The sequence below is a fragment of the Chrysemys picta genome, chromosome 3 (assembly GCF_011386835.1).
Source record: "Chrysemys picta bellii isolate R12L10 chromosome 3, ASM1138683v2, whole genome shotgun sequence".
NCBI classification, from domain to species: domain Eukaryota; kingdom Metazoa; phylum Chordata; order Testudines; family Emydidae; genus Chrysemys; species Chrysemys picta.
In genome coordinates, this window is record NC_088793.1 from 208,897,247 (window position 1) to 208,923,207 (window position 25,961).

General features: G+C 51.8%; 2 protein-coding genes across 7 annotated transcripts in view; one reads left to right on the forward strand and one right to left on the reverse strand.

Annotated features, from left to right (window-relative positions):
* MRPS5 (mitochondrial ribosomal protein S5) overlaps nt 1-25,961 on the reverse strand; it is a 280,021-nt gene that overhangs the window by 80,383 nt on the left and 173,677 nt on the right. Inside the window, exons 2-3 of one of the 6 annotated variants that reach the window (XR_010600256.1) lie at nt 14,276-14,420; nt 11,054-12,676 (exon numbers count right to left, since the gene is read on the reverse strand). The exons of 3 other annotated variants lie outside the window; for them this stretch is intronic. Coding sequence is in view for 1 of the 3 variants with exons in the window: in XM_065590908.1 (XP_065446980.1) it covers nt 8,348-8,399 (52 nt within the window). In the remaining 2 variants the exon portion in view is untranslated. Of the gene's footprint in view, nt 1-8,347; nt 8,670-11,053; nt 14,421-25,961 lie in introns of those variants that run through there. 2 more of the 6 variants (XM_065590908.1, XR_010600255.1) reach the window with 2 other exon arrangements.
* Nucleotides 201-2,731, forward strand: LOC135982702 (uncharacterized). The gene is made up of 2 exons (XM_065590909.1): nt 201-1,167; nt 2,162-2,731. Exons 1-2 carry the CDS (start codon nt 591-593, stop codon nt 2,635-2,637), a joined length of 1,053 nt encoding a protein of 350 aa, XP_065446981.1. The 5' UTR covers nt 201-590; the 3' UTR covers nt 2,638-2,731.

The window sequence follows — 25,961 nt, forward strand, 5'->3', positions numbered from 1 at the left end:
CGAGCGATGTAAATTATACTGACATAAGCGGTAGTCTAGGCATAGCCTTAGTCTCAGTCTCTGGCAGTACTTATCACTATGCAAATGGTGCAACCTTTCCCCCCCCAAATGTACGTGTATTAACTTTCATGTAGTGGAACCCTACGTGAAAATCGAAGTAAAAAATGTTAACAGGCATTCCTTTACAATACTAAGGCCTGGTCTACACTAGGCGTTTATGCCGAAGTTAGCGCCGTTAAATCGAATTAACCCTGCACCCGTCCACACTGCGATGCTATTTAGTTCGACATAGAGGTCTCTTTAATTCGACTTCTGTACTCCTCCCCGACGAGGGGAGTAGCGCTAAATTCGACATGGCCATGTCGAATTAGGCTAGGTGTGGATGGAAATCGACGCTAATAGCTCCGGGAGCTATCCCACAGTGCACCACTCTGTTGACGCTCTGGACAGCAGTGCGAGCTCGGATGCTCTGACCAGCCACACAGGAAAAGCCCCGGGAAAATTTGAATTTGAATTCCTTTTCCTGTCTGGCCAGTTTGAATCTCATTTCCTGTCTGGACATCGTGGCGAGCACAGCAGCACTGGCAACGATGCAGAGCTCTCCAGCAGTGATGGCCGTGCAGTCTGGGAATAGAAAGAGAGCCCCAGCATGGACTGATCGTGAAGTCTTGGATCTCATCGCTGTGTGGGGCGATGAGTCCGTGCTTTCCGAGCTGCGATCCAAAAGAAGGAATGCAAAGATCTACGAGAAGATCTCTAAAGACATGGCAGAGAGAGGATACAGCCGGGATGCAACGCAGTGCCGCGTGAAAATCAAGGAGCTGAGACAAGGCTACCAGAAGACCAAAGAGGCAAACGGACGCTCCGGATCCCATCCCCAGACATCCCGTTTCTACGAGGCACTGCATTCCATCCTCGGTGCTGCCGCCACCACTACCCCACCAGTGACCGTGGACTCTGAGGATGGGATACTGTCCACGGCCGGTTCCTCAGACATGTTAGGGGACGGGGAAGATGAGGAAGGAGATGAGGAGGGCGAGGCAGTTGGCAGCTCTCACAACGCTGATTTCCCCGACAGCCAGGATCTCTTCATCACCCTTACAGAGATCCCCTACGAAGCGTCCCCAGCCATTACCCCGGACACAGAATCTGGTGAAGGATCAGCCAGTAAGTGTTGTAAACATCTAAACATTTATTTTTAACAAAACAGGAATATTAACAATTAAAAGAATGGGTTGTTCATGATTAGTGTGCCCTAGGCGCTTAACGGTTTAGTAAGGGGCAGTGCAAGTTTTGAAAAGAAATCTAGCAATGTCCGGTTTTCAGTGATTGTCCTGCACAAGCCGCTCTACTGTGTATTCCCTGCTACTGCAGCTACAGTAAAATGCGGTCTATATGTGCGGGGATAGAGCAGTAATCCTCCTGGGACATCTCGATGAAGCTCTCCTGGAGGTAACTTGAAAGCCGTTGCATGAGGTTCTTGGGGAGAGCGGCCTTATTGGGTCCTCCGAAGTACGACACGTTGCCGCGCCACGAGATTATCAGGTACTCGGGGATCATTGCTCTGCACAGCAGGGCGGCATACGGCCCTGGTCTTTGGAGGCTTTCCCGGAGCATTCTCTCTTTGTCGCTCTCGGAGATCCTCATCAGGGTGATGTCGGCCATGGTGACCTGCTTTTAATTAGGTAGGGGAATGTTAGTGTTGGGACTGCTTTCCCGTTCCTTTACAGAACTGTCACCGCTGGTTTGCAGCCACGCGGTGGAGGCGGGAGAGGGGCAGCCGAAAGGGATCATTCCCGGGGACAGCCGCGAGGGGGTGGGACAGGGGCAGAGTTCCCGCTTGCCGGATTGCTGGCAGCAGGGACTGACATTGATTTAAATGTGAAATGAGGCCAGTGGTAATATAAAAGTTTTAAACTGCCACAAGTGTACGGCTTACCATGTCTGCCTGCAACAGAAATTCCGTTGTGCTGCCTCGCTTCTCAAATGTGCTGTTCAAGACCCCAGGCACAGAATGCGAAGGCCGAGAATTCGACCTTGTGCTGAGTGCGCATGTGAAAGGTGCTGTGCATGGTCTTGTTCACAGAGAAAGACTATGTTCTTTGTTCACAACTACATTTATCTTTCAGAGGAATTCACTCCCTTTTTCCCATTTCCACAGCCCCGTCTGCGACTGTCTCACAACCTAGCCTGGAATCACACTCCCAGAGGCTAGCGCGGATTAGGCGTAGGAAGAAGAGGACACGGGAGGACATGTTCTCTGAGCTTATGGCCTCTTCCCAAGCCCAGGCAGCACAGCAGACCCAGTGGCGGGAGAACTTGACCCGAATGCACCAAGCCAACATGGATCGGGAGGAGAGGTGGCGGCAGGAAGACCAGCAGGCGACTCAAACGCTGCTTGGACTACTGAGGGAGCAAACGGACACGCTCCGGCGCCTTGTGGATGTTCTGCAGGAACGGAGGCAGGAGGACAGAGCCCCGCTGCAGTCCATCTCTAACCGCCCTCCCCCGCCACCAAGTCCCATACCCACCTCACCCAAAGTGCAAAGAAGGAGAGGCGGCAGAGTCCCTGCTAACTCTCACTCCACCCCTGCAGAGAGCTCTAGTAGCAGAAGGCTCTCATTTCCCAAAATTTGAAAAGTTCTTTCCTTCCCGCCTGACACAAGCCCACGTCCAAGTTTCACCTCCCAATGCCATGTGTAGTTGATAATAAAAAAATCGTTTCTGTTAACTACTGTTTCAATCATGTTCTTTTGGAGGAGGAGGGGAAAGGGGGTTGGAAATTGGACAGGACAGTCTCCTTTGGCAGGGTACATAGTCGGGGGCAGGCACAGCAGCAGGGCACATACACAGTGCAGTGATGCAGTGACTAGTTGCCCCGGTTAGTCTGGGAGGTTGTTTTGATGTAATGTTGGGGGGGGTGGGTTGCTCTGTGACTTTGTGGCGGGGGAGGGCAGTTACAGATCTTAAGCGCCGGTCCTTAGACAGGATCACAGAGCCACACAGCATGGGATCTGTAACCGTCCTCCCCCTGCCACAAAGTCAAATAGACCTCCCATACACACAGTCCCGATCAGGAGGGGTGACAGGCTCCGTTGAAACAAGCATCCCACCGCAGCGGAGCCTGTCAATCCTTGAGTTTAGAAGCTGCATTCGCATCACAACACTAGACCCGCCCCGCACCACAGTCTGCGTCCCAGTTTTAAAAAATTCCCGCTAAAACAGTATTAAAGAAAACGGTGTGCTTTAACAAAGTAGAACTATTTTTATTTCGACACGTGTGTTGGAGGGGGGGTGAAGGGGGTATGTAACTGGATAGGATAGTCAACATTACCTGGGTAAAGAAACGGGGGCAGGTTTAGCTTCTCAGTACACAAACTATAAAATCACAGGTTACCCTGCTCACTCAGGAACTTTGCTTTCAAAGCCTCCCGGATGCACAGCGCTTCCCGCTGGTCTCTTCTAATCGCCCGGCTGTCTGGCTGTGAGTAATCACCAGCCAGGCTATTTTCCTCAACCTCCCACCCCGCCATAAAGGTCTCCCCCTTGCTCTCACAGAGATTGTGGAGCACACAGCAAGCTGCTATAACAATGGGGATATTGGTTTCGCTGAGATCACAGCGAGTCAGTAAGCTTCTCCATCTCCCCTTGAGACGGCCAAAAGCACACTCCACCACCATTCTGCACTTGCTCAGCCGGTAGTTGAAGAGTTCTTTTTCAGTGTCCAGGGCGCCAGTATAGGGCTTCATGAGCCAGGGCATTAGCGGGTAGGCTGGGTCCCCGAGGATGACTATAGGCATCTCCACATCCCCAACAGTTATTTTGTGGTCCGGGAAGTAAATACCTTGTTGCAGCCGTCTAAACAGACCAGAGTTCCTGAAAACACGAGCGTCATGAACCTTGCCCGGCCATCCCACGTAGATGTTGGTAAAACGTCCCCTGTGGTCCACCAGTGCTTGCAGCACCATGGAAAAGTATCCCTTTCGGTTAATGTACTGGGTGGCCTGGTGGTCCGGTGCCAGGATAGGGATGTGAGTTCCATCTATGGCCCCACCGCAGTTTGGGAATCCCATCGCTGCGAAGCCATCTATGATCGCCTCCACGTTTCCCAGGGTCACTACCTTTGGCAGCAGTACATCAACGATTGCCTTCGCTACTTGCATCACAACAACCCCCACGGTAGATTTGCCCACCCCAAACTGGTTCGCGACTGACCGGTAGCTGTCTGGCGTTGCAAGCTTCCACAGGGCTATGGCCACTCGCTTCTGTACACTCAGTGCAGCTCGCAACCGGGTGTCACTGCGCTTCAGGGCAGGGGACAGCAACTCACAAAGTTCCAGGAAAGTTCCCTTCCGCATGCGAAAGTTTCGCAGCCACTGGGATTCATCCCAGACCTGCAGCACTATGCGGTCCCACCACTCAGTGCTTGTCTCCCGTGCCCAGAATCGCCGTTCCACGGCATCAACATGACCCATTGCCACTGTGATGTCCTCGGCGCTGGGTCGCCTGCTTTCTGACAGGTCTGTGCTACTCTCAGACTTCAGGACATCACCGCGGTGCCGTAGCCTCCTTGCCTGACTTTTCTGCATCTGCCTCAGGGAAACCTTTATGATAAGCTGCGAGACGTTGAGAGCGGCCACAACTGCAGCGATGGTCGCAGCGGGCTCCATGCTCGGAGTACAGTGGCGTCCGCGCTGTCAATGACTGGAAAAGCGCGCGAACTGTTTTCCCGCCGGCGCTTTCAGGGAGGGAGGGCGGGAGTGATGGACGGATGACGACAGTTTCCCAAAAGCACCCTCGACTCATTTTGTTACCCAGAAGGCATTGCCGGCTACACCCAGAATTCCAATGGGCAGAGGGGACTGCGGGAACTGTGGGATAGCTGACCACAGTGCACCGCTTCGAATGTCGACGCTATCACCGTTAGTGTGGACGCACAAAGTCGAATTACTGTCCTTAGTGTGGACACACACGTTCGACTTTGCAATATCGATTACAAAAATTCGATGCAAGTAAAATCGAACTACTCTCGTAGTGTAGACAAGGCCTAAGTAGACGCCCTAGGAATGTGCATTGGCTAATAACAGCACCTAAGAGAAAATTAAAGACTTTTTCCTGTAAAAACTGTAACTAGCTGAGACCAGATTGTAGCATGAGATGCATAACTCAAGTAATTACACATCTAACAAACTCTGTGCACCAGCTGTTGTAAGATGCAGTGATACCCTTCCTGTGACAAACCAGAATCTGCCCAATTCCCCAGCAACATTCTTTAAGGTACTGAGTGAACGTGATCCTTCATTTCCTCTGAACACTATTTTCATTCCTCCTCCTCAGATTTTTTTAATCTTTATAGGGACAAGTCTCCTCTCAAACAATAAATCTTTTGTTCTGGAAGCAGATAATATTGCCTACTCCCTTAGAGACCAACCCTGAGCAGCACAAAATAGCCACTCTTCCAGCCATTTAAAGTCTGGAAGATCAATAATGATGAATCTGCAACAGGCTGACAGAGAAAAGTCAGATGTATTGGAGAAATCAGAGAAAGAAACCAAGATCCAACTAAAATGCTCAGGGATATCGGGGGAAAAGGGTGGGAGGGGAGAGAAAGATAGCTCTTAAAAATGAGCTAATTCCCACTCTTTTACTCTGACTTCTCAGGCCTCCAAAAAGCTAGAGAGACTTACAACAGCTTTAGGATTGGTGTAGAGATTGATAGGCTCATCCCATGGCCTTTGAACTAGTACAATAGTTTTTTAAAAATGCATAAGGGGAGAGAATTAACAGATGATGTCACGAAATGGTGGAACACGCTGATAATTTGTGAGGCTCATGACTGAGAAATTTAGAGATGTTCAAAATATACAACATAAATCATGTAACTCTGGTACTTCCTGAAACTAAGTTAAAGACAGGGAAGCCCTGCATGGAAGAGCATGCACGAGAGTAAAAAATGATAATAAAGGTTGGGGCCTCTTTGGGGGAAAACACTGAGGAGGAACTCTGCCTTCTTAACCTGTGACGTGTACTCTCAAAATCCTTGGAGAGTTTCTCATCGCTCCATTTCAGCTTTGTCCTCAATCAAACTTGACCAATCCCTTTAAGTTATTACCCTGAGATGCTTAGCAAGTACACTGTCTAGTTTACTGTCAGCTGAGGAATAATTTAAAGGCATCTATCTAAGTTACTGTGAGCCCCACTCTAGGAGACAGCTAAGGGAAGGAATAAGATCTTTGCAGAAAGGTTTGAAAAGTTTACCCAATATTTACTCCCCCCAGGACTAAGTCTTCTAGCTAACTTAAATATCTGTGGTATCACACCTCTAAAGCCTTACCCCTACAATATAAAGGAAGAGTTCTGTACTGTATTTAATTGTGACAACTTTCCATTTAATATACTTTTGAAAATAAAATGCACCTTACTACATCTTTTTTGTTTGTTATACCTTCTTGCCCATGGGTGTAGTTTGGGGAGGTGCAGAGGGGGCATTGCCCCCCCCAAACAGAGGCAAGGCATGTGGGGCACACAAGGTCATGTGCCATTCCCCCACCCCAACCCGATTTCTACAAGCGCAGAGCTGGCAGCAAGGGCGGGAAGCAGGGTGGGCTCCTGGGTTGCTACCTGGGTAGCTGGATGCCACCTCCTGGATCCTGGTGCTCACCTGTTTCCTATACAATGATGAGTGCCCAAGGGGGGCAGGGTGGAGCTGGGGGGTAGAGACAGTGGGGAAGGGTGGGATAGGGCAGGGGGAAAAGAAAGGGATGGGGGAGTAGGGGGTGGGGGATGCAGCAGGGGATAGTGGGGAAGCAAAGGGGGATGGGATGGGGAAGCGAAGGGGGGATGGGCCGGGGCGCACGCGGGCACACTGCAGGCACTGCTGGGGCACAGGGCCGAGGCGCAGGCGGGCACACTGCAGGCATTGCTGGGGCACAGGGCCGGGGTGCAGGCGGGCAGGGCCGAAGGCGGGCACACTGCAGGGGCACAGGGCCGGGGTGCAGGCGGGCAGGGCCGAGGCACAGGCGGGCACACACACTGCAGGCACTGCTGGGGCACAGGGCCTGGGCGCAGGCGGGCACACTGCAGGCACTGCTGGGGCACAGGCGGGCAGGGCCGAGGCGCAGGCGGGCACACTGCAGGCATTGCTGGGGCACAGGGCCGGGGTGCAGGCGGGCAGGGCCGAAGGCGGGCACACTGCAGGCACTGCTGGGGCACAGGGCCGGGGTGCAGGCGGGCAGGGCCGGGGTGCAGGCGGGCAGGGCCGGGGTGCAGGCGGGCACACTGCAGGCATTGCTGGGGCACAGGGCCGGGGCGCAGGCGGGCAGGGCCGGGGCGCAGGCGGGCAGGGCCGGGGTGCAGGCGGGCACACTGCAGGCATTGCTGGGGCACAGGGCCGGGGCGCAGGCGGGCAGGGCCGGGGTGCAGGCGGGCAGGGCCGGGGTGCAGGCGGGCACACTGCAGGCATTGCTGGGGCACAGGGCCGGGGTGCAGGCGGGCAGGGCCGGGGTGCAGGCGGGCACACTGCAGGCATTGCTGGGGCACAGGGCCGGGGCGCAGGCGGGCAGGGCCAGGGTGCAGGCGGGCACACTGCAGGCACTGCTGGGGCACAGGGCCGGGGCGCAGGCGGGCACACTGCAGGCACTGCTGGGGCACAGGGCCGGGGCGCAGGCGGGCAGGGCCAGGGTGCAGGCGGGCACACTGCAGGCACTGCTGGGGCACAGGGCCGGGGCGCAGGCGGGCACACTGCAGGCACTGCTGGGGCACAGGGCCGGGGTGCAGGCGGGCACACTGCAGGCACTGCTGGGGCACAGGGCCGGGGTGCAGGCGGGCAGGGCCGGGGTGCAGGCGGGCAGGGCCGGGGCACAGGCGGGCACACTACAGGCACTGCTGGGGCACAGGGCCGGGGCGCAGGCGGGCACACTGCTGGGGCACGGGGCCGGGGCGCAGGCGGGCAGGGCCGGGGTGCAGGCGGGCACACTGCAGGCATTGCTGGGGCGCAGGGCCGGGGTGCAGGCGGGCAGGGCTGGGGCACAGGGCGCAGGCGGGCAGGGCCCGGGCACAGGCGGCGAAGCGCAGCGCGCCCAGCAGCGGTAACTTACACGGCGGAGCCCGTTACACCCCGCGCGAGCAGCAGCAGCGGGGCCGTACCCGCGCGCTCAGCCCGGGACACCGGCCCGCCAAGGGCAGCGGCGCGCGTCGGGAGCGACTCACAGCCCTGGGTTTGAACAGGCCAAGGCTCAACCCACTGAGCTATCGGGGCCCGATCCCCGAGCCGGCTCCGCGCTCGGGCGGGTAACGCCGGGCAGGGAGCCGCTGCCCTCCCGCCAGTGCGCGGCACGAGGAGCCTCACCTCGCCACACAGCTCTCAGGGCACCAGAGCCACACAGCCAGCTCGCCGCCATCTCCCTGCCGGCTCCTGCCCCTCTCGGCCACCGTAGGTAGTGGCCCTACCCAGTGCCTGACAGGAAAGATACCTCGGCGGGAGGGGGGGAGCTGTGTGTCACAGCGAACCGTTCCCCCGACCGGGGAAAGACAAAGGGGTTAAACAACGGCCCGCGCCCTCCCCTGACAGTGCCCGCATGGGGGCTACAGGCAACGGGACGGACAGCCCTACTTGGGGGCCTTGCATCAGGACCTCACTAGCCGCGCATAGAGGACGGTTAACCCGCTTCCACGTGACTCTCGCAGCGACCGGCACAATCACGTGACTCCGCGGGCAGCAGGTGTAGGGCGGAGTCCGGCTTAGTCCCTCCCCCCACTCTCATTGGGTGCGGGGATTGTGGGGCGGGGCTGCGCTCTGTGGAAGGAGGGGGATGGGCTCTCTGGTGCCCTGGGCCTGGGACTCCTGGCAGGGGCTGGCCCGCCCCCTCCCCCTGTTTCCCGCCCCCCCTTGTGCTGGAAAGTTCCATGGGTCAAGGGCGCCCAGCTGTGAAGCCCAGGCCTCGTGCCAGGCCTGGACCCGCTCTTCTAGCGCTGCTGGGTCCGGCCACGGGGCCGACACAGCCAGGCCGGGGTCGCCGACGGGCCGGGGTCCGGGATTCCCTCGAAGTCAGCCCACGTTAGCTAGGGTTACCATAGCTAATAAATAAAAAAAGAAGGACCCTCCACGGGCCCTGGCCCCGCCCATTTCCCCCACCCCTAGCCCCACCCCAACTCCGCCCCTTCCCCGCCCTAACTCCGCCCCCTCCTCCCTCCCACTCCCAGCCACGCGGAAAGGGCTGCCCCAGCGCTACCGGCTTCACGGTTTTCCAGGCAGCCCCCAGACCCTGCGCCCCCGGCCGGTGCTTCCCCAGCGCAGCTGGAGCCCGGGAGGGGAAGCGCCCAGCCGGGGGCGCAGGGTCTGGAGACTGCCCGGCAAACCGTGAAGCCGGTAGCGCTCGGGCTTCAGGCAGCCCCTATGCCTCCGGACCCTGCGCCCCCAGCTGGGCACTTCCCCTCCCGGGCTCCGGCGGCGCAGGGTCCGGAGGCAAGGGGGCTGCCCGAAGCCGGTAGCGCGCGGGCAGCTCGGCTCTTAAACAGAGCCGAAGAGTCAGGGGAGGAGCAGAGCCGCCATTTTCCCGGACATGTTCGGCTTTTTGGCAATTCCCCCCGGACGGGGGTTTGAGTGCCGAAAAGCTGGACATGTCCGGGAAAAAGAGGACGTATGGTAACCCTACGTTAGGAACCGAAATTACTTGGAGGCTCTGGATCCCAAACCTTGAATTTGACTCAATAGTCGATGGGAAGGGAGCACAGCGCATAGGGGACAGATTTGAAGCAGGCGCAGGGGCCTTGTTGCTGAAGTCCTGGAGAGAGGCTGCATTCCTTCCTAGTGGGACCTTCCCGCTGGCTGGATGCCCAGGTGTATGGCATTGCTGTAGTTCAGAGAGGAGGTGGCAAAGTCCTGTGCATAACTGTACAGAATCTCCTAGCCACATGGAGATAGTAGAAAGAATGGGGGAGGGATAGCTCAGTGGTTTGAGCACTGGCCTGCTAAACCCAGGGTTGTGAGCTCAGTCCTTGAGAGGGGCCACTTAGGGATCTGGGGCAAAATTTCTTGGGCCTGCTAGCGAAGGCAGGGTGAGCAAAGGAAACTACGGGGCTGAACTGACCAGTTTGAGGTTTGCACCTTCAGAGAAGATATTATGAAATGCAGAAGAGAAAACGTAACAAAAAACAGATGCTAACAAATATAGACATACCCACATAAATATGAAAATACAGAAATTCAGTACTCTAGAAATCACACAAGGAAATCTAGACATCCAGGAGAGAAATCAGACAAAGGACACCAAAAAAAAATCCAGAACAGAAACCCAGCATGAGAAATGCAGTGTGAGCTCAGCAATAGTCAATTGCAGCAGTTTTTCTTGGGTTTTATCTAATCAAATTAAATAAAGAGATTATTCTGGGTACGTAACATTTTGTGTGAATACTAATGCCCACTATGTCCTGTCCTGTTCCTACTGAAGTCAGTGACACTATTCTCATTGACTTCAGGGGAGCACCATTTTACCCACAGTGATTGTTCATCCTGCACTCATTTCAACTGTCCCTGAGTCCATTGGGATACCGTTGTGACTTTTGTTAGGATAGCTACCGATATGTGTATTTTATACATTAAAGACATTTTTAAAAGAGGAATTAGTTCCTGCTTTTTCAGATACATTTTTCTGCTAGGAAAGTTGAGCTGAAATTATTCAGATCAGACACTTTCCATACTGCTTTTCCTAGCTGATAATCAATGGATTTATCAGTCAAGATCCCATTAATAAAAGGCATTTTCTTATACAGAGCTACTGTACTTATTAATTACGAGAGATGTGTTAAATAGTAATAAATAATTTGTTTTAGTGAATAGAAGCAGATGCCTTGAAGATTATCTGGAATGTACCAAACAATCACTCATTCCATTACTTATCAATGCTCTATTCAGAGAGTAGCATGATGATTGCTTTATATGTTGGGGAAAATATTGAAAAAGTATAAGAAAAATTTCTTGCAGAGCAGTGACATCATATAGGCTGGCAGAAAACTGATGGAAGACATTTTATTAATATAAACAGGATTTCTATCCATCTTAGGTACTTTTAATATGCCCAGTCTTATAGTATCTAGATGACAATACTTCAGTCCTTAAATACTTACAATGCAGGTGAATATAAAATAATTTCTGATGAGCAAATTTGTATCAAATATTCTCACCTCTGTACTTCCGTTCTTCATTTTGATATATAAAATTAATTTCCCTCTCTGATTAATGGTGCACAGGATAGCCAACTGGGAAATGGACTTGTTATACATAATTTAGTTACAGGAGAAAGATAAATTGCCTGTTACTAAGTAGTTACATAACAAAATTTTGCCACTTGCACAACCACTGCTCAACTACTCTGCATCTTGTTATATTGCAACAACTGATGTCAGGAAAGTAGAGGTGACTATATTTTGTCCTTTGTCAAGGAGAATTACTGTATATTGCTTTGCTAGCTGGTCTCTTGTTGTCATACTATAGATCGTATGTGAAAAAATGGAGGAAGAGCATTGTTCAGCCCGGAAATCCACTTCCTGGAACGGTCCTCTGTACATTCAACTCCAAGATGTAATTTTAAAAGGAGCAGACTCTGTCTCTTGTATGAGATTTATTAGTAAAGTGAATATTTCTGCTTCTGTAGTGCGACAGCACTTTCCTTATCAACAGAACAAGTACAGCACAGGCAACAACTAGGTAAACTCCCTCATCCTACCAAAAGGCTACAGCTTAGACATGGAGGGAGGACAGCTACGTAGTGAAAGGCTAGTCCTTTCTCCATGCGTGTGGAGATGAAATATTTGCATGGCAAAAAAGGGTCCCCTGGGACAAAGAGAATCCCAGTGCAGCAGTATCTTGTGGGATCACCACAGGAACACATTGCTATCCACGTGTTTGGGTCCTTGCCTGAGACAAGGCAAAGTGTAGCAGCACATTTGTGGATTCTTAAACTCTCACAAAACTCATAGCAGACAGGCACACTCACCCACTGCTGGACTGGTTTAACATGACTCGAGGGCCCTGCACGGAAGGGCAGAATGGTTTTCAATTGCAGTAGCTCAGTCGAGTTAGCTTAGCATGCTTGAAAAGCTCCCTCGGGACATCAGGCTAACGTACGAAGCCATGCTTTAGCCCAGGGGAAAGGTTAGGTTCATCTGGCTAACCCTGCAGAAGCACACCTGGGGGATGGGGAGCAGTATAATTCGTTCCATTTCACGTCCATCTAAATGGCAAAGAATAGGAGTATAGCTTCTATCCCTGGGGAGGCCTGCTGAGCACTCTGATGCTGTCAGGGCAGGGTGTGTGGGGGACCCTGAGAAGCATTCAATCCCCATTATAAGAACAGAATCTCCGATATGGGGAGGGCGGGGAACTTGTGATTATTATGGGGCAGTCAGAGAGGCTCAATACGCCCGCACTCTCTCATCCATGACCACCCAATTATTGTCTCCCTCCCCTTCCCCGATAGATATCTGTCCACCTCCATTCACGTCTCTTGGCTTCAGGAGTGTCAGCCTCTCACTGGGCTGATGGACTCTCTGTTGTTTGTCAGACCAGCCAACTGCAGGACATTGACTGGATGAGAGAGCCACCTCCAAAACATCAAAAGGTGGGCTGTGGAAGGAGAGGGCAGATTTACAGTCCGAGCTCTCTGATATGCAGAGACACCTGTAAGGCACAAGGAGAGAAGGTGGGGATGTTTGGCACCGACCCTCTCCCCAGCCTTTTGTCTGGTGAATATTGAAACAGTGTTAGCACAATTATGTTATCAGCTATTTATTTTCAGTAGCCTGATAGATGGAAATTCAATTACAGTTGATGACCTGACAGTATGAAAAACTAAATCAGTTACAGTAGGGTTGTTGTCTGGGCATATAACTTTTGCAGTTTAGTTTAATCTATTTTTTTAAAAGTGAAAATTGAATTGCTGTACAAATTTAAAACAGTATTAATGATTGATGTGTTGAATTGTATTACCCCAGAGAGTAAGACAACGGAGTATGATAATGGAGTCTAGAAAAACATTCAAAGACAGACTGCCTTTTCCATTAAAGGATGAAGAGTGGAATTTGTAATGCCAGCACACAAAATATTCAGTGTAATTTGGATTAGGTTTTTGTATTTCTTAACTCAAATGTTTCTCTCTCTGCTCTTTGTTCTGGCAATATGGTAAATTTTTGACAGCTGCTAACATTAATGCTCATTTGTATTGTATATTGTCTGTAAATCTGTATATTGTTTTAAAGCTATTTCCTGAAGAACACTTTTCTGTTATAATAATTGTATTGCAAACTAGATGCATTATGCTGCCTTTGTTTTTCCTTAATAGCAATTTAAGATGTGCAAGAAGAAATATGGTATCTCTAAACTAGGGCTTGGGCTAACGTCCACTCCCATTGACTCCAACAGGTTTTGGATCAGGCCCTTAGGACTTTAGATGGGGATGAGGGAAGGTTCTGTTTCTTTCTTCCTAGGGGAAGTTGCTGGATGGAGCAGGAATGCTTTGAAAGTTTGTTGGTTTTTGTTTCCACACCAGTTTTTCTTGAATCTCTTTCATTGCCATAAAGGCTTATAGAATGACTCAATAGACAAACATTAGGATTACCACCTAGAAAAGAAATTTAAGGTCTTGGAACATCTAAGCATTGCTCTCAACATCAAGGCAAAGGCAAGGGAAGGAGGCAGAGGCAGATTCCATGCTTACCTACGCTGAGCATCCCAGGTAGAGCATTGTTGCAGGTTTGGAAGAAGGTCCATCTGTGAATCTGAGCTGATAACCCTCCAATGACTGAAACTCAGCTACCCCTCCCCAGCAGCACTGCTGATAAATTCAGGTGGTAGCTCTACTGGACTGAGCTAATTCCTGGAACAACCAGTAGGAGGCGCCATGGTGGTGAGTCCCAACCCCATTACACTTCCATATAAACTCAAAAGCAATCGGGAAGTCCCTAATGGACTTCATGGAGGCTCTGGCGCTTGTGTGTGTTCGGTGTATAACCTCTTGTTGGGTGGGGTTGTTTGGGTTTTGGGTTGGTTTCAGGGTTTGATTGTTACAGATGGGGAAGCGTTTGGGTAGCTGGAGAAGTCGGCGTTGTGCCATTCGGACTGCTGTGCAAAATCAGCACTGCATGCCATAAACATGGGGGAACTTGAGATTTGTATCCTGGAAGGGTTTGTATTTGCTTTCCTGGGCTTCCCCCAGAAAAGGAAGAAGCCCTGTCTGTAAATTCTGTTTCTCCACAGGTGTTTGGGGGGAAGGTGTAATACCTTGTGCGTTCATATCAGGGCACTTGCTGGGTCTCAGCCGAGCCCAGTCTTTGCAGAATCCTTGGTTCCTCTCTGCCCTTCCCTCAAGCACAGCGGTAAGAGGACAGGGCACTGTGAGTCTCTCTCCACGCTGAGGCACTCAGCACTGTGGCAGAAGAGGAGGAGGAAACATTAGCAGGGAGGTCTTTGTTACAGCTTTCTGGGTTCTAAGGGTGGCTCTAGGCCCTCCAGTAATGCGGATCCCTAGGACTTAGCATGTGAAGGAAAGCCATTTGACAGTGCTGGACCCTTGGTGCCAGTGCCCCTTTCTCGTGGAGGAACCCAGCGGAGGTCCTTTTTCAGATCTAGAGGAACTACTTGAGTTCCTGGTCCAGGGCCGCCAGAGTTGGCCTCAGTACCACGTGGGATGGGCTTTGAGGCTACTCTGAGCAGCTTGCAGAACAAGGGAGCTGCAGCATTCCAGGTTTCACATTCCCCCAGCCTACAGCAGGGTTCTAAGCCTGGAGCAGTTTCTTGCAGAGTTGCTTTCTGCGCCATCTGTTCTTTTAACTCTCGCACTATGCAGCCATTGGGGGAAGGAGGGGTGTGGGTGCTTCCAGATCCTCAGTCAGGAGGTATGGCCTGCAGCTCAAGGAGGAGAGAGAGATTCCAGGCCTGGAGGAAGTCCTGAGAACTGCCTGGGTACGAGCCTGCCTTCTAGGAAGAGGATTTGGGTGTAAGCGTCTAAGATACAGAGATCCCTCCCTCAGAAAGTCAGACTAACGCCAGCTCTTCAGCATAGCAGAGACAGGATCTCCTGTTACTCAGGGTACAGTGAAAACACAAACTCTTCAGAGTGAAGGAAATAAAACCAACAATTCCAAGCAGTTCCCTGGCCACTCGGGAAGCAGCATAGACAGGAAAGAGAATTTCTCTCAACTCCAGAAGCAGCCGTGAACCACACGGGCTCTTTCCCTTTCTGGTGTGCATTAGCAGAGCTGCATTACCTCCATCCCTGCAGGGATCCAAGCCAGACTTAACCCCATTAAAGAAGGAAAAAGGATGCAAAGCGGTTTTGCAGATACACTAGCCAGGCTTCCCACTGTCACCCAGCAAGAGCTTCGCATGAGAAAGCAAAATATGATCTCCATGGAAACCCAGACACCACCAAAAAGCAAATATCAGCCAGACCTCCTTAAAGAGGCAGTACAATGCCATTGGAAGAAGACTATCTAAGGAGCAAGCAGCATAGACTCATAGACTCATAGACTTTAAGGTCAGAAGGGACCATTATGATCATCTAGTCTGACCCCCTGCATGCTGCAGGCCATAAAACCGTCCCTACCCCTTCCCTGGACTCTGCTGTTGAAGTCCCCAATCCTGTTTTTAGTGACTTCAATCGGCAGAGACCCTCCTGCTAGAGATCCCTGCCCCATGCTGCGGAGGAAGGCGAAAAACCTCCAGAGGCTCAGCCAATCTGCCCTGGAGGAAAATTCCTTCCCGACCCCAAATATGGCGATCAGTAAGACCCCGAGCATATAGGCAAGAGTCTCCAGCCCGACCCCTGTTAGCCATTATACTATTTACCTACCATTGCTTGGTATTCCTTGACTACTATGTTTTACCATTAAACCATTCCCTCCATAAATTTATCTAACTTAATCTTAAAACCAGACAGGTCCGTCGCCCCCACCGTTTCCCTCGGAAGGCCGTTCCAATATTTCACCCCTCTGACGGTCAGAAACCTTCGTCTAATTTCAAGCCTGAACTTCCCCACGGCCAGTTTATATCCATTCGTTCTTGTATCCACGTTAGTACTAAGCTGGAATAATTCTTCTCCCTCCCTTGTATTAATCCCTCTAATATATTTAAAGATAGCAATCATATCCCCTCTCAGCCTTCGCTTTGTCAGACTAAACAACCCAAGCTCCTCTAGTCTCCTTTCATACGACAGGTTTTCCATTCCTCTGATCATCCTAGTGGCCCTTCTCTGCACCCGTTCTAGTTTGAGTTCATCTTTTTTAAACATGGGAGACCAGAACTGCACACAGTACTCCAAATGAGGTCTCACCAGCGCCTTGTACAACGGAAGCAGGACCTCCTTATCCCTACTAGATATACCTCGCCTAATGCATCCCAAGACAGCATTGGCTTTTTTCACCGCCACGTCACATTGTCGACTCATAGTCATCCTGCGGTCTACAAGGACCCCTAGGTCCTTCTCCTCATAGGCCCACCCTCCTTTGTGTAGCTATTGAGGATTGTAGTTAACAATTAATAAAACTCTGGGACTCCTCTGCTCTTTTAGAGGATTATGTAATAGCTGTTTGTTCTGATTCAAAGAAAGGGAGCCAAACTATAAAAACCAAAGTCACTGGGTCCTATTTTCAATCTCTCTGTCCAGGTAATCCCCACGCTGAGCATCGTAGTACCGGCTGCGTTTTCCATCATGAGTGTCCCACAGCCTTCTGGTGGCTTGCTCAGTTTCAGCTTATGTTGCAGTCTCTGAGAAGCACCTGCTTCTAGGTCTGGAAAGAACATGCATGAGAGCACCCCACCGAGGACATGGGAGAGCAAGGTGACCACGTCCGCCAATTGCATTTCCTGTCTGATGTACTGTCAGCAGAGACACGGCATGATCCCATAGATAGCGCACTGAGCTGGGAGTCAGGAGACCTGGGTTCAGCTTCTGCGACTGACTTGCTTGGGTGACCGTGGGCACATCACCCATCTCTGTGCTTGTCAACAATTCCTCCCAAGCACCCCTTGCAGCTGGGTACCCTAACACCAGGGTTTATCACCCCACTTCCCTTCAGGCTCCTAAGGACTCCATGACAAGCCCTGTTGACACAGTAAAACCCTGGCTTGGGGCTAGTTTGTAACAAAACCTCGTGCAAAGAGTCCACAGCAAGAGCCTCGAAGCACATTGTCCATCTATCACACCCAGTGCAAATAAAGCAAACTTTAGCTTTCAGTTGGTCCCCATAGCATAGCGGTTCTCAAACTTTCTTCCCCACGGACCCCTTGAAAACTGCTGAGGGTCTCGGCGGACCACTTAATGATCTTTCCAAATGTTTGTACTGTTAGATAAAGGCACTAGATATATTAAAAAAAACTTGATACTAATTTTTTTTGTTCTACAAATAAAAGCACACAACTCATATTTTAATATTGGTAGTCTTATCTTTCTAATGGATGGATGTGCCCTCTCTCCCCCACCACAGCAGTCCCCAAGCCCACTCTCCCCCACCACAGCCCTGGAGCTGGGGAAAGTTGCCTCTTTCTCTGGCCACCGCAGCCCTGCATGTCCCAAATTCCCCCCACTCCCTCTTCTCACCCCACTGTCCCCTCCCAAGGCCACCACCTCACCTTACATGTGCATCTTCTCCACGGTCCAGGCACCTAATTAGTGGCACCACGCCTAATTAGGTGGGGGGCCCTTTATTCTCTCATGTACGGCCACCCAGGCACATACCTTAGAGGAAACTGTCCACAGACCACAGTCTGAGAACCTCTACCATAGACACTCCAGCACCTTCAACCCCCCAGCTCTTCTCCAATACTCTCCTGGCCTTTTATCAGGACACCCAGCCCAGCCCCTCCACCTGCAGCGCATCCCTGCCTTTCCCAACAGGAACCCCCCAGCTGCTCTGCTGGCAGTTCTCCCCCTCCGGGGAGCACCCATCGCTCCTGCTGTTCCTCTCAGCTCAGCCCAGCCCAGCAGGGGGCCCTGAGCCCACCCCAGTGTGGAGAGGCCAGCCGTGGGTCACTCCTGCATTTAGCCCCCTCTAGCTTGGAAGCCAGCAGGCAACTCTCTGCTGCCATCAACTCAACCCTCCCCTGACCCTCCAGCTTAGGGAGGTCACCCCACAAACCCCTCAGTTACCTTCTGCCTTCCCTGGTCCTGTGTAGCCCCAGGTGCTGCCCCAGCCCTGCCCTCTTAATTGGCCAAACTGGGAGCACCTGTCCTGGCCCAGGTCACTGGGCCTGCTTCCTTTAAAGGGCCAGCCACCCTGTGACAGCACTTCTATTCACTCCCCACCACCACCTTTTTCTGGCTGTCTCATTAGCCTGTAGGGACTGGCTCCACAATGGTACTTAACTTTAGGGGCCTATGTCCCATTTTTAGGCACCGCTGCAATCCACAAAACTCCCGTTCGGCTGCCACCTCACCCTGTGGGCACCTAACCTCACTCGGCACCTCAGGGTTTGCAGGAAAAGTCCCCTTGCTGTCTGCGTTTCTCTCTCTGAGCATGCACACTGCTGCCTCCCTCTAGGAGCCCGGAGTCCTATCTTCTGCCTCAGGCCCAGAGCGATCCAAGAACCTGGGGATGACAGACGCTGCGTGGCCCTGATGCAGTTGGTATGGCCAAGGCCGTCTAGCTCTACAGAAAACAGCTGAAGGGAGGGGCGGGCATGCTCCCTTATAGCCCAGGGGTTATGGTATCCCCTTGGCTAGGGGAGACGCTCCCTGGCTATGGGAACAGGCTGGTGTGGGGCTGCCTCAGTCTCTCCTGCTGAACTGCTTTCATTTGAATTGACGGATGGAACATGAATTGGGCCAGCGAGCACGAGAGTCATTGGAGCACACACCTGGAGGTGGCAGATCCCTGTTCAAATCCCTTCTCCCCCTGAGGCAGAGGGGGGAGTGGTACTGGGGATCTCCCAGGTGATTACCATCACCATTGGGCTATAAGGGAGAGCCCGCCCTTTTTCCCCCTCCCCTGGCTGTTTCATATGGAGCTAGGCAGCCTCTGAGTCCACCTAGCAGATTGGGCCCTGGCCGGGGGAGCACCTATCTTCCCCCGGTTTGTGGATCGCTAGCAGAGATAGGCATCTGAGGCCAGGTTGCAGGGAACCTTCTATCTCCATCATACTCCTCTCATCAGCAGCTCCCAGTGGCTCCCCACCCTTGTGAACTGCAGTCTCGGGCATTTCTCTCTGTCCATTCATCGTATAGGAAGCCCAGGTGCACAGCTCAGGCTTTGTGGATCCCAGTGTTGTTCCTGGGATTTTCTAGGTGCCTAAAATCAGGCGACACAATGCTCAGCATCCCAAGTCCCTTTGTGGATCTGGGCCTAAGCTCTATAGGACAGGGCCTGTCTATATGTACAGCGCCTAGCACAAAGGGGCCTTGATCTCAGTTAGGACCTCTAGGCATTACCATAATACAAATAATTCATAAGAAGAAGATAGTGAAATGACTATATACCAAGTGCTCGTGAAGTGCACAGAGTAAAAGAAAGTATCTCCATAAAAGAGCATATGGAGGCTCCAATGGAGGGAGGTTCTTATGCAGGAGAGGAGGCAGGATATGACCGGTCATGATTCATTTGTAGTCCCCAACCTAAGCTTTGGACTGAAGCAGGGTTCAGACATGTGCAGACATTTTATGTTAATTTAAAAATAAACAAAAGTCACCAGTAAACGAGTCTTCCCAGCATTGGCGAGCTGAGCTGAATCTGCTGGCTGGTGTAATTCCAGCCCTTTCTCTCCCCCAGGAACTTGCAATCAGTGGTTTGAAGGTTTCCATAGTTACACATTACATTTCCTACATTTAACAAGGGAGACAAATCAAACCTTTGGATGAGCTGAAATAAATGATAGTTATTAATATTCATACAATCCGGTTTGCCCACTCACAATCAAATATAGTGACATTTCATCAACTGTTTAGTAAATGAGGGCTGCTAATGACGATTCTTAGAATGACAATTCCTAGAATCTTCATGTTTGGATGTTGGATTTTGACTCAGAGTATTTAAACGATGGCTCTACAACACTTCACTGGTAATATGGTGCTGTCAATGCCTGGGAAGTTAATAGGGAGCCATTTTCAAAGTTTAATACCCAACAGAACATTAACCCATATAAGTAATGACTTATCCCCATCTAAGTGCTTCTTAGCAGATACAGTATTACCACTTATCATTACCATGCAAAATGCCTTTCCGTGAATCAAAGAGAAGAAAGCTAAAGGCTAGCTACCAAATGGTATTAAACACTTAAGACTTTTGTCATTAAAAGCTCCCAGTCTTGCTCTGTTATTTACTAAATTCTGAACTTTGTAGAATGTCTTCATTACAGGAAAAACACAAGCCAGCCAGGCTAAAACAATCATTGCCAAACTGCGTTTCTTATGGGAACTGAGGCGTGACAAAACTGTGACGTACCAGCTCAGATTTTGACCTCTGATACAGTGGTGTCAATCCATAGTTCTGCGGGTCTTTGAGTCACTCTTTCCCTACACCTTGTGCAGGCATTTGCATCAATGTAAAGTAAGTGTACAATGCTACCATTCTGCTCTGGGACTGTTTCCACACACTTCACCGTGGTATAAATGATTGTACAAGGTGCTGGGAAAGAGTGAAAGGGGGTCCGAAAACTGCATTAAATCCAGTGGGGCTACCCTGTATTCACAGTAGTGCAGCCCACAGAGCTGGCTAGGAATTTTGTCAAAATGTGAGAGCTAAAGGGTGCGTGGGGCAATTGGCAGGTGCCCAGCATTGGTGGGTACCCAAGAGGGAGGATGCACTAAAAATGAGCGAGGGGACAGAGAGAGCCAGATCCTTAGGGGGAAGTGGGAGGAGAAGGCGGGGAACGGAACTCAGAGCTGGGAAGGAAAGTGTGGAGGTTCTAAGCGGACAGTGGGGGAGTGAAGGAACAAGCCGGAAAGACCCATGATTTGTGTTTGAGGGAGAGGAGAAGAGGGGAGAAGTAGGGAAGGGGGATCCAGCCCAGCGTCCGGTTAGCTGCATGCGTTACAGCTGCTTGCGGGTGCTGTAGTTAAAGAGGTCAGCTCCTCCACCAGCTATTTTTCATTGGGGCGAGTAGATTTACCCCGTGGGCTAACAGGTGTTGGGGAAATCCCTCCATCTCTATGCTGACTGTATAACTATGTGAGATTGAGATGCATGATTAATGGCAGACACACTATAAGCAACGTTAGTCGAAAAGGCTTATCACACATTTGGTTAATTACTAAGTGAATTGCTTTAATGCTGCACACAATATACAGCTATGTTTAATGAACTGCTAAAATAGTCTCCGGGCAAACTTTAATCATATCACTGGTCTAGTTCAGGGCAATTGCTGCTGGGGAAATGGGTCTCTTCGCTCCTAAAACGTTCTGACGGACACCGCGGTGGCCATTTTCTTTAAGGCTCCCAGAGTCAGTTTCATTAATGTGAATTGTTAAAATATTTACTCTGATCATTGGTGTGCAGCCTCCAGGGCGCACTGTGAACCCAGCTTTGCTAGCTGCAGAGAAAGCTGCTCCCAGGAAGATGGATGGGCAAAGTCTATATCCCCATCTGCAGCCTCAGATCCCAGGGATGCCTGGAACTCCACGCAGGGAGCCCCACGGAGAACAGAGCCCCTGTCCTCACGCCCCCGTGGGAACGAGGGGTAATACCTCAGCCTGCCTCCCCCACACACGGGCCCGGGGGAGCGTGTGGATGGGCTCCTGGCAGGTGCTGAGAGACCTGGGGGCTCAGAGGGATACAGACCTGCAGAGGCTGGTGTGGGCACCCTGTGAACAGGTCAGGCAGCCTTCTGGAGAGGGCTCAGCACAAACATAGGCTCTGACAAAGCTCCAGTTTCTCATGCTCTCCGCGGAGCCCCAGCAGGATGCTGCCACCGACCCATGGCATTGCATCCCTGTACACCAGCTGTGCTGCCTGCGCCCGACTGAGAGACGCCAAACTAGCTCCCACTGCCACACCTCCAAGCGAGGCAACCGAGACCCAGCTTAGCCCAACCTACAGCCCAACCCTGGGACAGAGCGGGGGATAGAACCCAGGTGTCCCGACGGCCAGGCCTAGGTAGTGTTTGCTGGGCCATGCTCCCTCCCTGCCACGCCTGTGCACTGGGACTAAATACTCCAGCAGGGCCCAGCTCCTCGGAGTAAGGCACCTAAATACCTTTGAGACGCTGGGTCCACATCCCTACATGTCGACTTGGAGGCGGAGGTGTCCAACCCTGTCAGGAGATTTAGCTCCACAGCTCCCACTGATCTTACTGGAGGAACGTAGCGGTTCAACACCTGTTAGCTGCCTAGAAGTCACAGGAACACTGCTGTGACCCACAGAGCCTGGGCTCGGGGCCTGGGCTCCCGTACAACGATTGGGGGAAATAGGTGCCTACCAGTGTGATCCACAAAAGTCGCGTGCTCGAGGGAAGCGGCCCATGCTGGTCAATGGGAGATGCCGATGAGAGGGCAGGGACTCAGACGGAGCAGGGCTCCAAATCCAGGCTGCAAGGAGGTGCTCATCTCTGCCCGTGATCCAAGAGACGGGGAGCTCTCTCCTGGGGCCAGGAGCCTTTGGTGCCTGCCTCACTCCATAGAAAACAGCCAGAGGAGGAGGTGGGAGAGGGAGGGACCACCTTATAACTTCCAGCCAATGGTTCGGGCACATGCCTGGGATGTAGGAAACCCACGCTCAATACCTGCCTCTGCCTGAGGTCCAGGGGCTAGTCTGATGTGGGACTTCCTCTGGCCTGCCTGCTGAGTATTTATCCATAGCAGAGCAGGTTCAGGAGTCACTGGGGCAGAGACCGAACGTGAATGACTCTGCATGCTGGTGTCCAGGGCTCTCGTTTTGGGAGGTGGAAGACCCAGGAGCCAGTCAGCCTGCTCCAATAACCCAGACCCTGTAAGGAGTACGACTGCCAAGCCATTTAGTCCCCATTTTGTATTTATGCATGTGATGTTTCCTTCCTAAGAGTGGTACTTTGTACTTGTCTTTATTGAATTACGTCTTGTTGACATCAGACTAAAATTCTCCAACCTTCTAATCCTGTCCTCCAAAGTGCTTGCAACCCCTCCCAGCTTGGTGTCATCACAAAATTTTATAAGCATACTCTCCATTCAATCATCCACGTAATTAATGAAAATATTGATTAGTACCAGACCCAGGACAGACCCCTGCAGAGCCTCACCAGAGATGACAGGCTCCTCCGCACAGCACTTTCAAAAGACAAGCCTGGGAGCTTAAATTTATTACTCTGGTAGATGCTAAAAATCATGGACTGAACAGAGACACTGGATGTATGGCTTATTACAACAATCTGTAACCCACTAACCCCCCTTTTTGTCCCATAACTGCAGAGGTGTTAACAGGCCACTCCACCTTGAAGAGTCCCTTAGAACATGTGCTAAACAATCCGTTCCACCTTACATTTTGCTGTGACGCTGGGAGTTCCTTCCCCAGAAGAGCTCTGCGTAAGCGCAAAAGCTGGTCTCTCTCACCAACAGAAGTTGGTCCAATGAGGGATATCACCTCCCGCACCTTGTCTCTCTGGAATGAGTGAAGTGACACAAGGAGAGCTGGGATAGTTTGGCAGTGGGCGGATTCTGAAAAGAGGTTTATGCTCTGCTTTGAGGCCAGTCATGGAACTTGAATGCAGCGAATGGGTGATAGGAAAGGTATGGAGGGTGAGGAGGGGCTGAGCAAGGAGCGCCACTAACACCCCTGTCCTGGATGAGAATTGCTAAACAAGCTTTCTCCTCACGATTTGGAGCTGATACGGCTGGGGTTGCGCAGGTGATAATTCTGATGCCAACACTACTGGGGGAAGAGGAATGATTCCGATAGTAAAGTCAGATGTGTTGCAACATCAGCATTCATTGCTTTTAGCCACATGTGAGCTATGGCAGCTTGGCCAGAGGACCATAAAACAGAATTTGCTTTCTACAGAACTGTTTTATCAATATACAAATGTACTAGGTCTTGGCGGCTTGTCCATCACTGCTGCACAATTCAACTCGAGCCCCCTTCATGATGCGGGTAAGAAAGCGGTGTCTGAAGACATGGGACATGTTAGTTCTTTTCCAAAATAATTCTGCTGGAGGAACTGTTTTCCCCATGTACAACAGAGGAAGATGGTGTGCCACAGATATCACTATGCACATAGAACGCACTCAGCACAGGGGGATGGTGCAGATGACCTCTTGAGGTCCCTTCTAGCCCTGCATTCCTATGATTTTATGTTTGTTGGTGTTGGTAAAGTTCACTCAAGAAATGAAAAAGAAAACGAGAGCCCCAGACAAAGAACTTTGAAAAAATCAAGTGCATTTATTGAGCATAAAATAGAATGATACATTCAGACTTTATATGCAGAGCATTTGCATGCTATTCTGAATGAGTCACAAGATATCAGACAGACTGAGTATCAGTCAGACGGATCAGATGGTCAGTAAGCAAGGTGGAATAGGCTTCTGATTATATTGGTAACACATGGCAGTTGTTGAATCTCCACAGTCAGAAAATATTCTGATCCTTTTATAAAATGATTAAAAACCTCTCCTGGACCCAAGCTGCCCAAAAACTGGGTTTCTTCGGAGTCCAAGGATAACTATAATGATAGTTGATCTCGGTGCCCTGGGAGCCCCAAGGATTTTAAGCTGGCTGGAGGCCTTTATTAGTATTCGATGTCATCATGACTAGAGCTATGCAAGAGGTTGCAAGAGGGCAGCTGGGAATTTTGGCAAACAGCCTCCAGATGGGAAAGTAGACGATGGAACACCCAAAACACAGGGGAAAACATGGAAACACTGATTGAGGCACCTTTAAAGTAGGGCCCAACCCACTGCCCTGCCACAGCAGGATTGTAGTGGCGACAATCTTCTCTGCATGCTCTAAGGAGATGACTGAAGCAGGACCAGCCACGTCACTTATGCTGCCAGGACAGCCAGGGCTGTTCTGCTGGTTACTGGTGGTGGGTCTGTCTGTGGAGCCCTCGCCCAGCTGAATCCTGGAACCTGGGGACAATGCTTCCACGGCAAAGGCCTCCAGGCTCCCGCGAGGCCCCTGCCCACAGCTGGACTGCTGCTTTCGCACAGCTGCCATTGGCATGGCGAGGGTCCCTGGGCACCCTGTGTGCTCTCAGCCAACATATGGATGTGGTTTGGTGTCCAGTGGGTCCTGTCTCCTGGCCTCAGGCCGGAAAGAAGCCCTGGTGTTTCAGAGTGAGGTGTCCACGTACATTGCCAGGACCTCATTTCTCGCATTGCACTGTACTTCATCCTGTATTTTTGCAACGTGCCGGTTACCACGGAGCATGCCCAGGCCAGTGGCTTCCTGCTTGTCCCATGGGCCAGAGAGATGATAGTCCCCTGCCCCCAAACCAAATAGGTGGGTGTTATTCTGCCACCATCAACGGCACCCCCAGGCTGAGTGGCAGCATTGAAGGGCCTCAGGGTGTTACAGCGTCCTTCTGAGTGGCCCCGGGGCAGTGCCAAGGGCCAGCTCTGTCTTGCTGCTAGAAATCTTGCATGGCCAAGAGCCGAAGGAAATGGGCAGCGTTGCCTAGTCTGGCGCAGATGGGCAACACTGCCCGCGCTGGACGCTGCTGCCCTGTGATTGCTGAACAGCAGCGCGGAGATGCAGCACAACCCCAGCGTGCGAAGGTGAGTGACAAACGGCAGGAAAGAGAAACCTCGGCCTGCCCATCCCTTCTGGCCAGCATCACCTCTGCCTCGCCTGGCCTGAGCATCAGCCCATGTGCCCGCATCCACGCCCAGGCACACTGCAGACGCGGCCAGGCGTCCTTCATCGCCGCTGGCTGGGGCACGGGCGACCGGGATGCAGAGCTGAGTGACATCAGCTCCCTGGCAGCCCGGCAGCCTGTGCCTCCGAGCTGCCTAGGTACCCGGTGTCCAGAAGGGGAGACAGGCCGGGTCCCGCGGAACCCCACAAGCCAGCGC

Excerpts from the sequence above, each read along its gene's own strand:
- LOC135982702 (XM_065590909.1), top strand. The coding sequence starts at position 591 with ATGCAGAGCTCTCCAGCAGTGATGGCCGTGCAGTCTGGGAATAGAAAG. Across the intron at positions 1,168-2,161 it reads ATCTGGTGAAGGATCAGCCA|CCCCGTCTGCGACTGTCTCA; the intron begins GTAAGTGTTGTA and ends CCATTTCCACAG.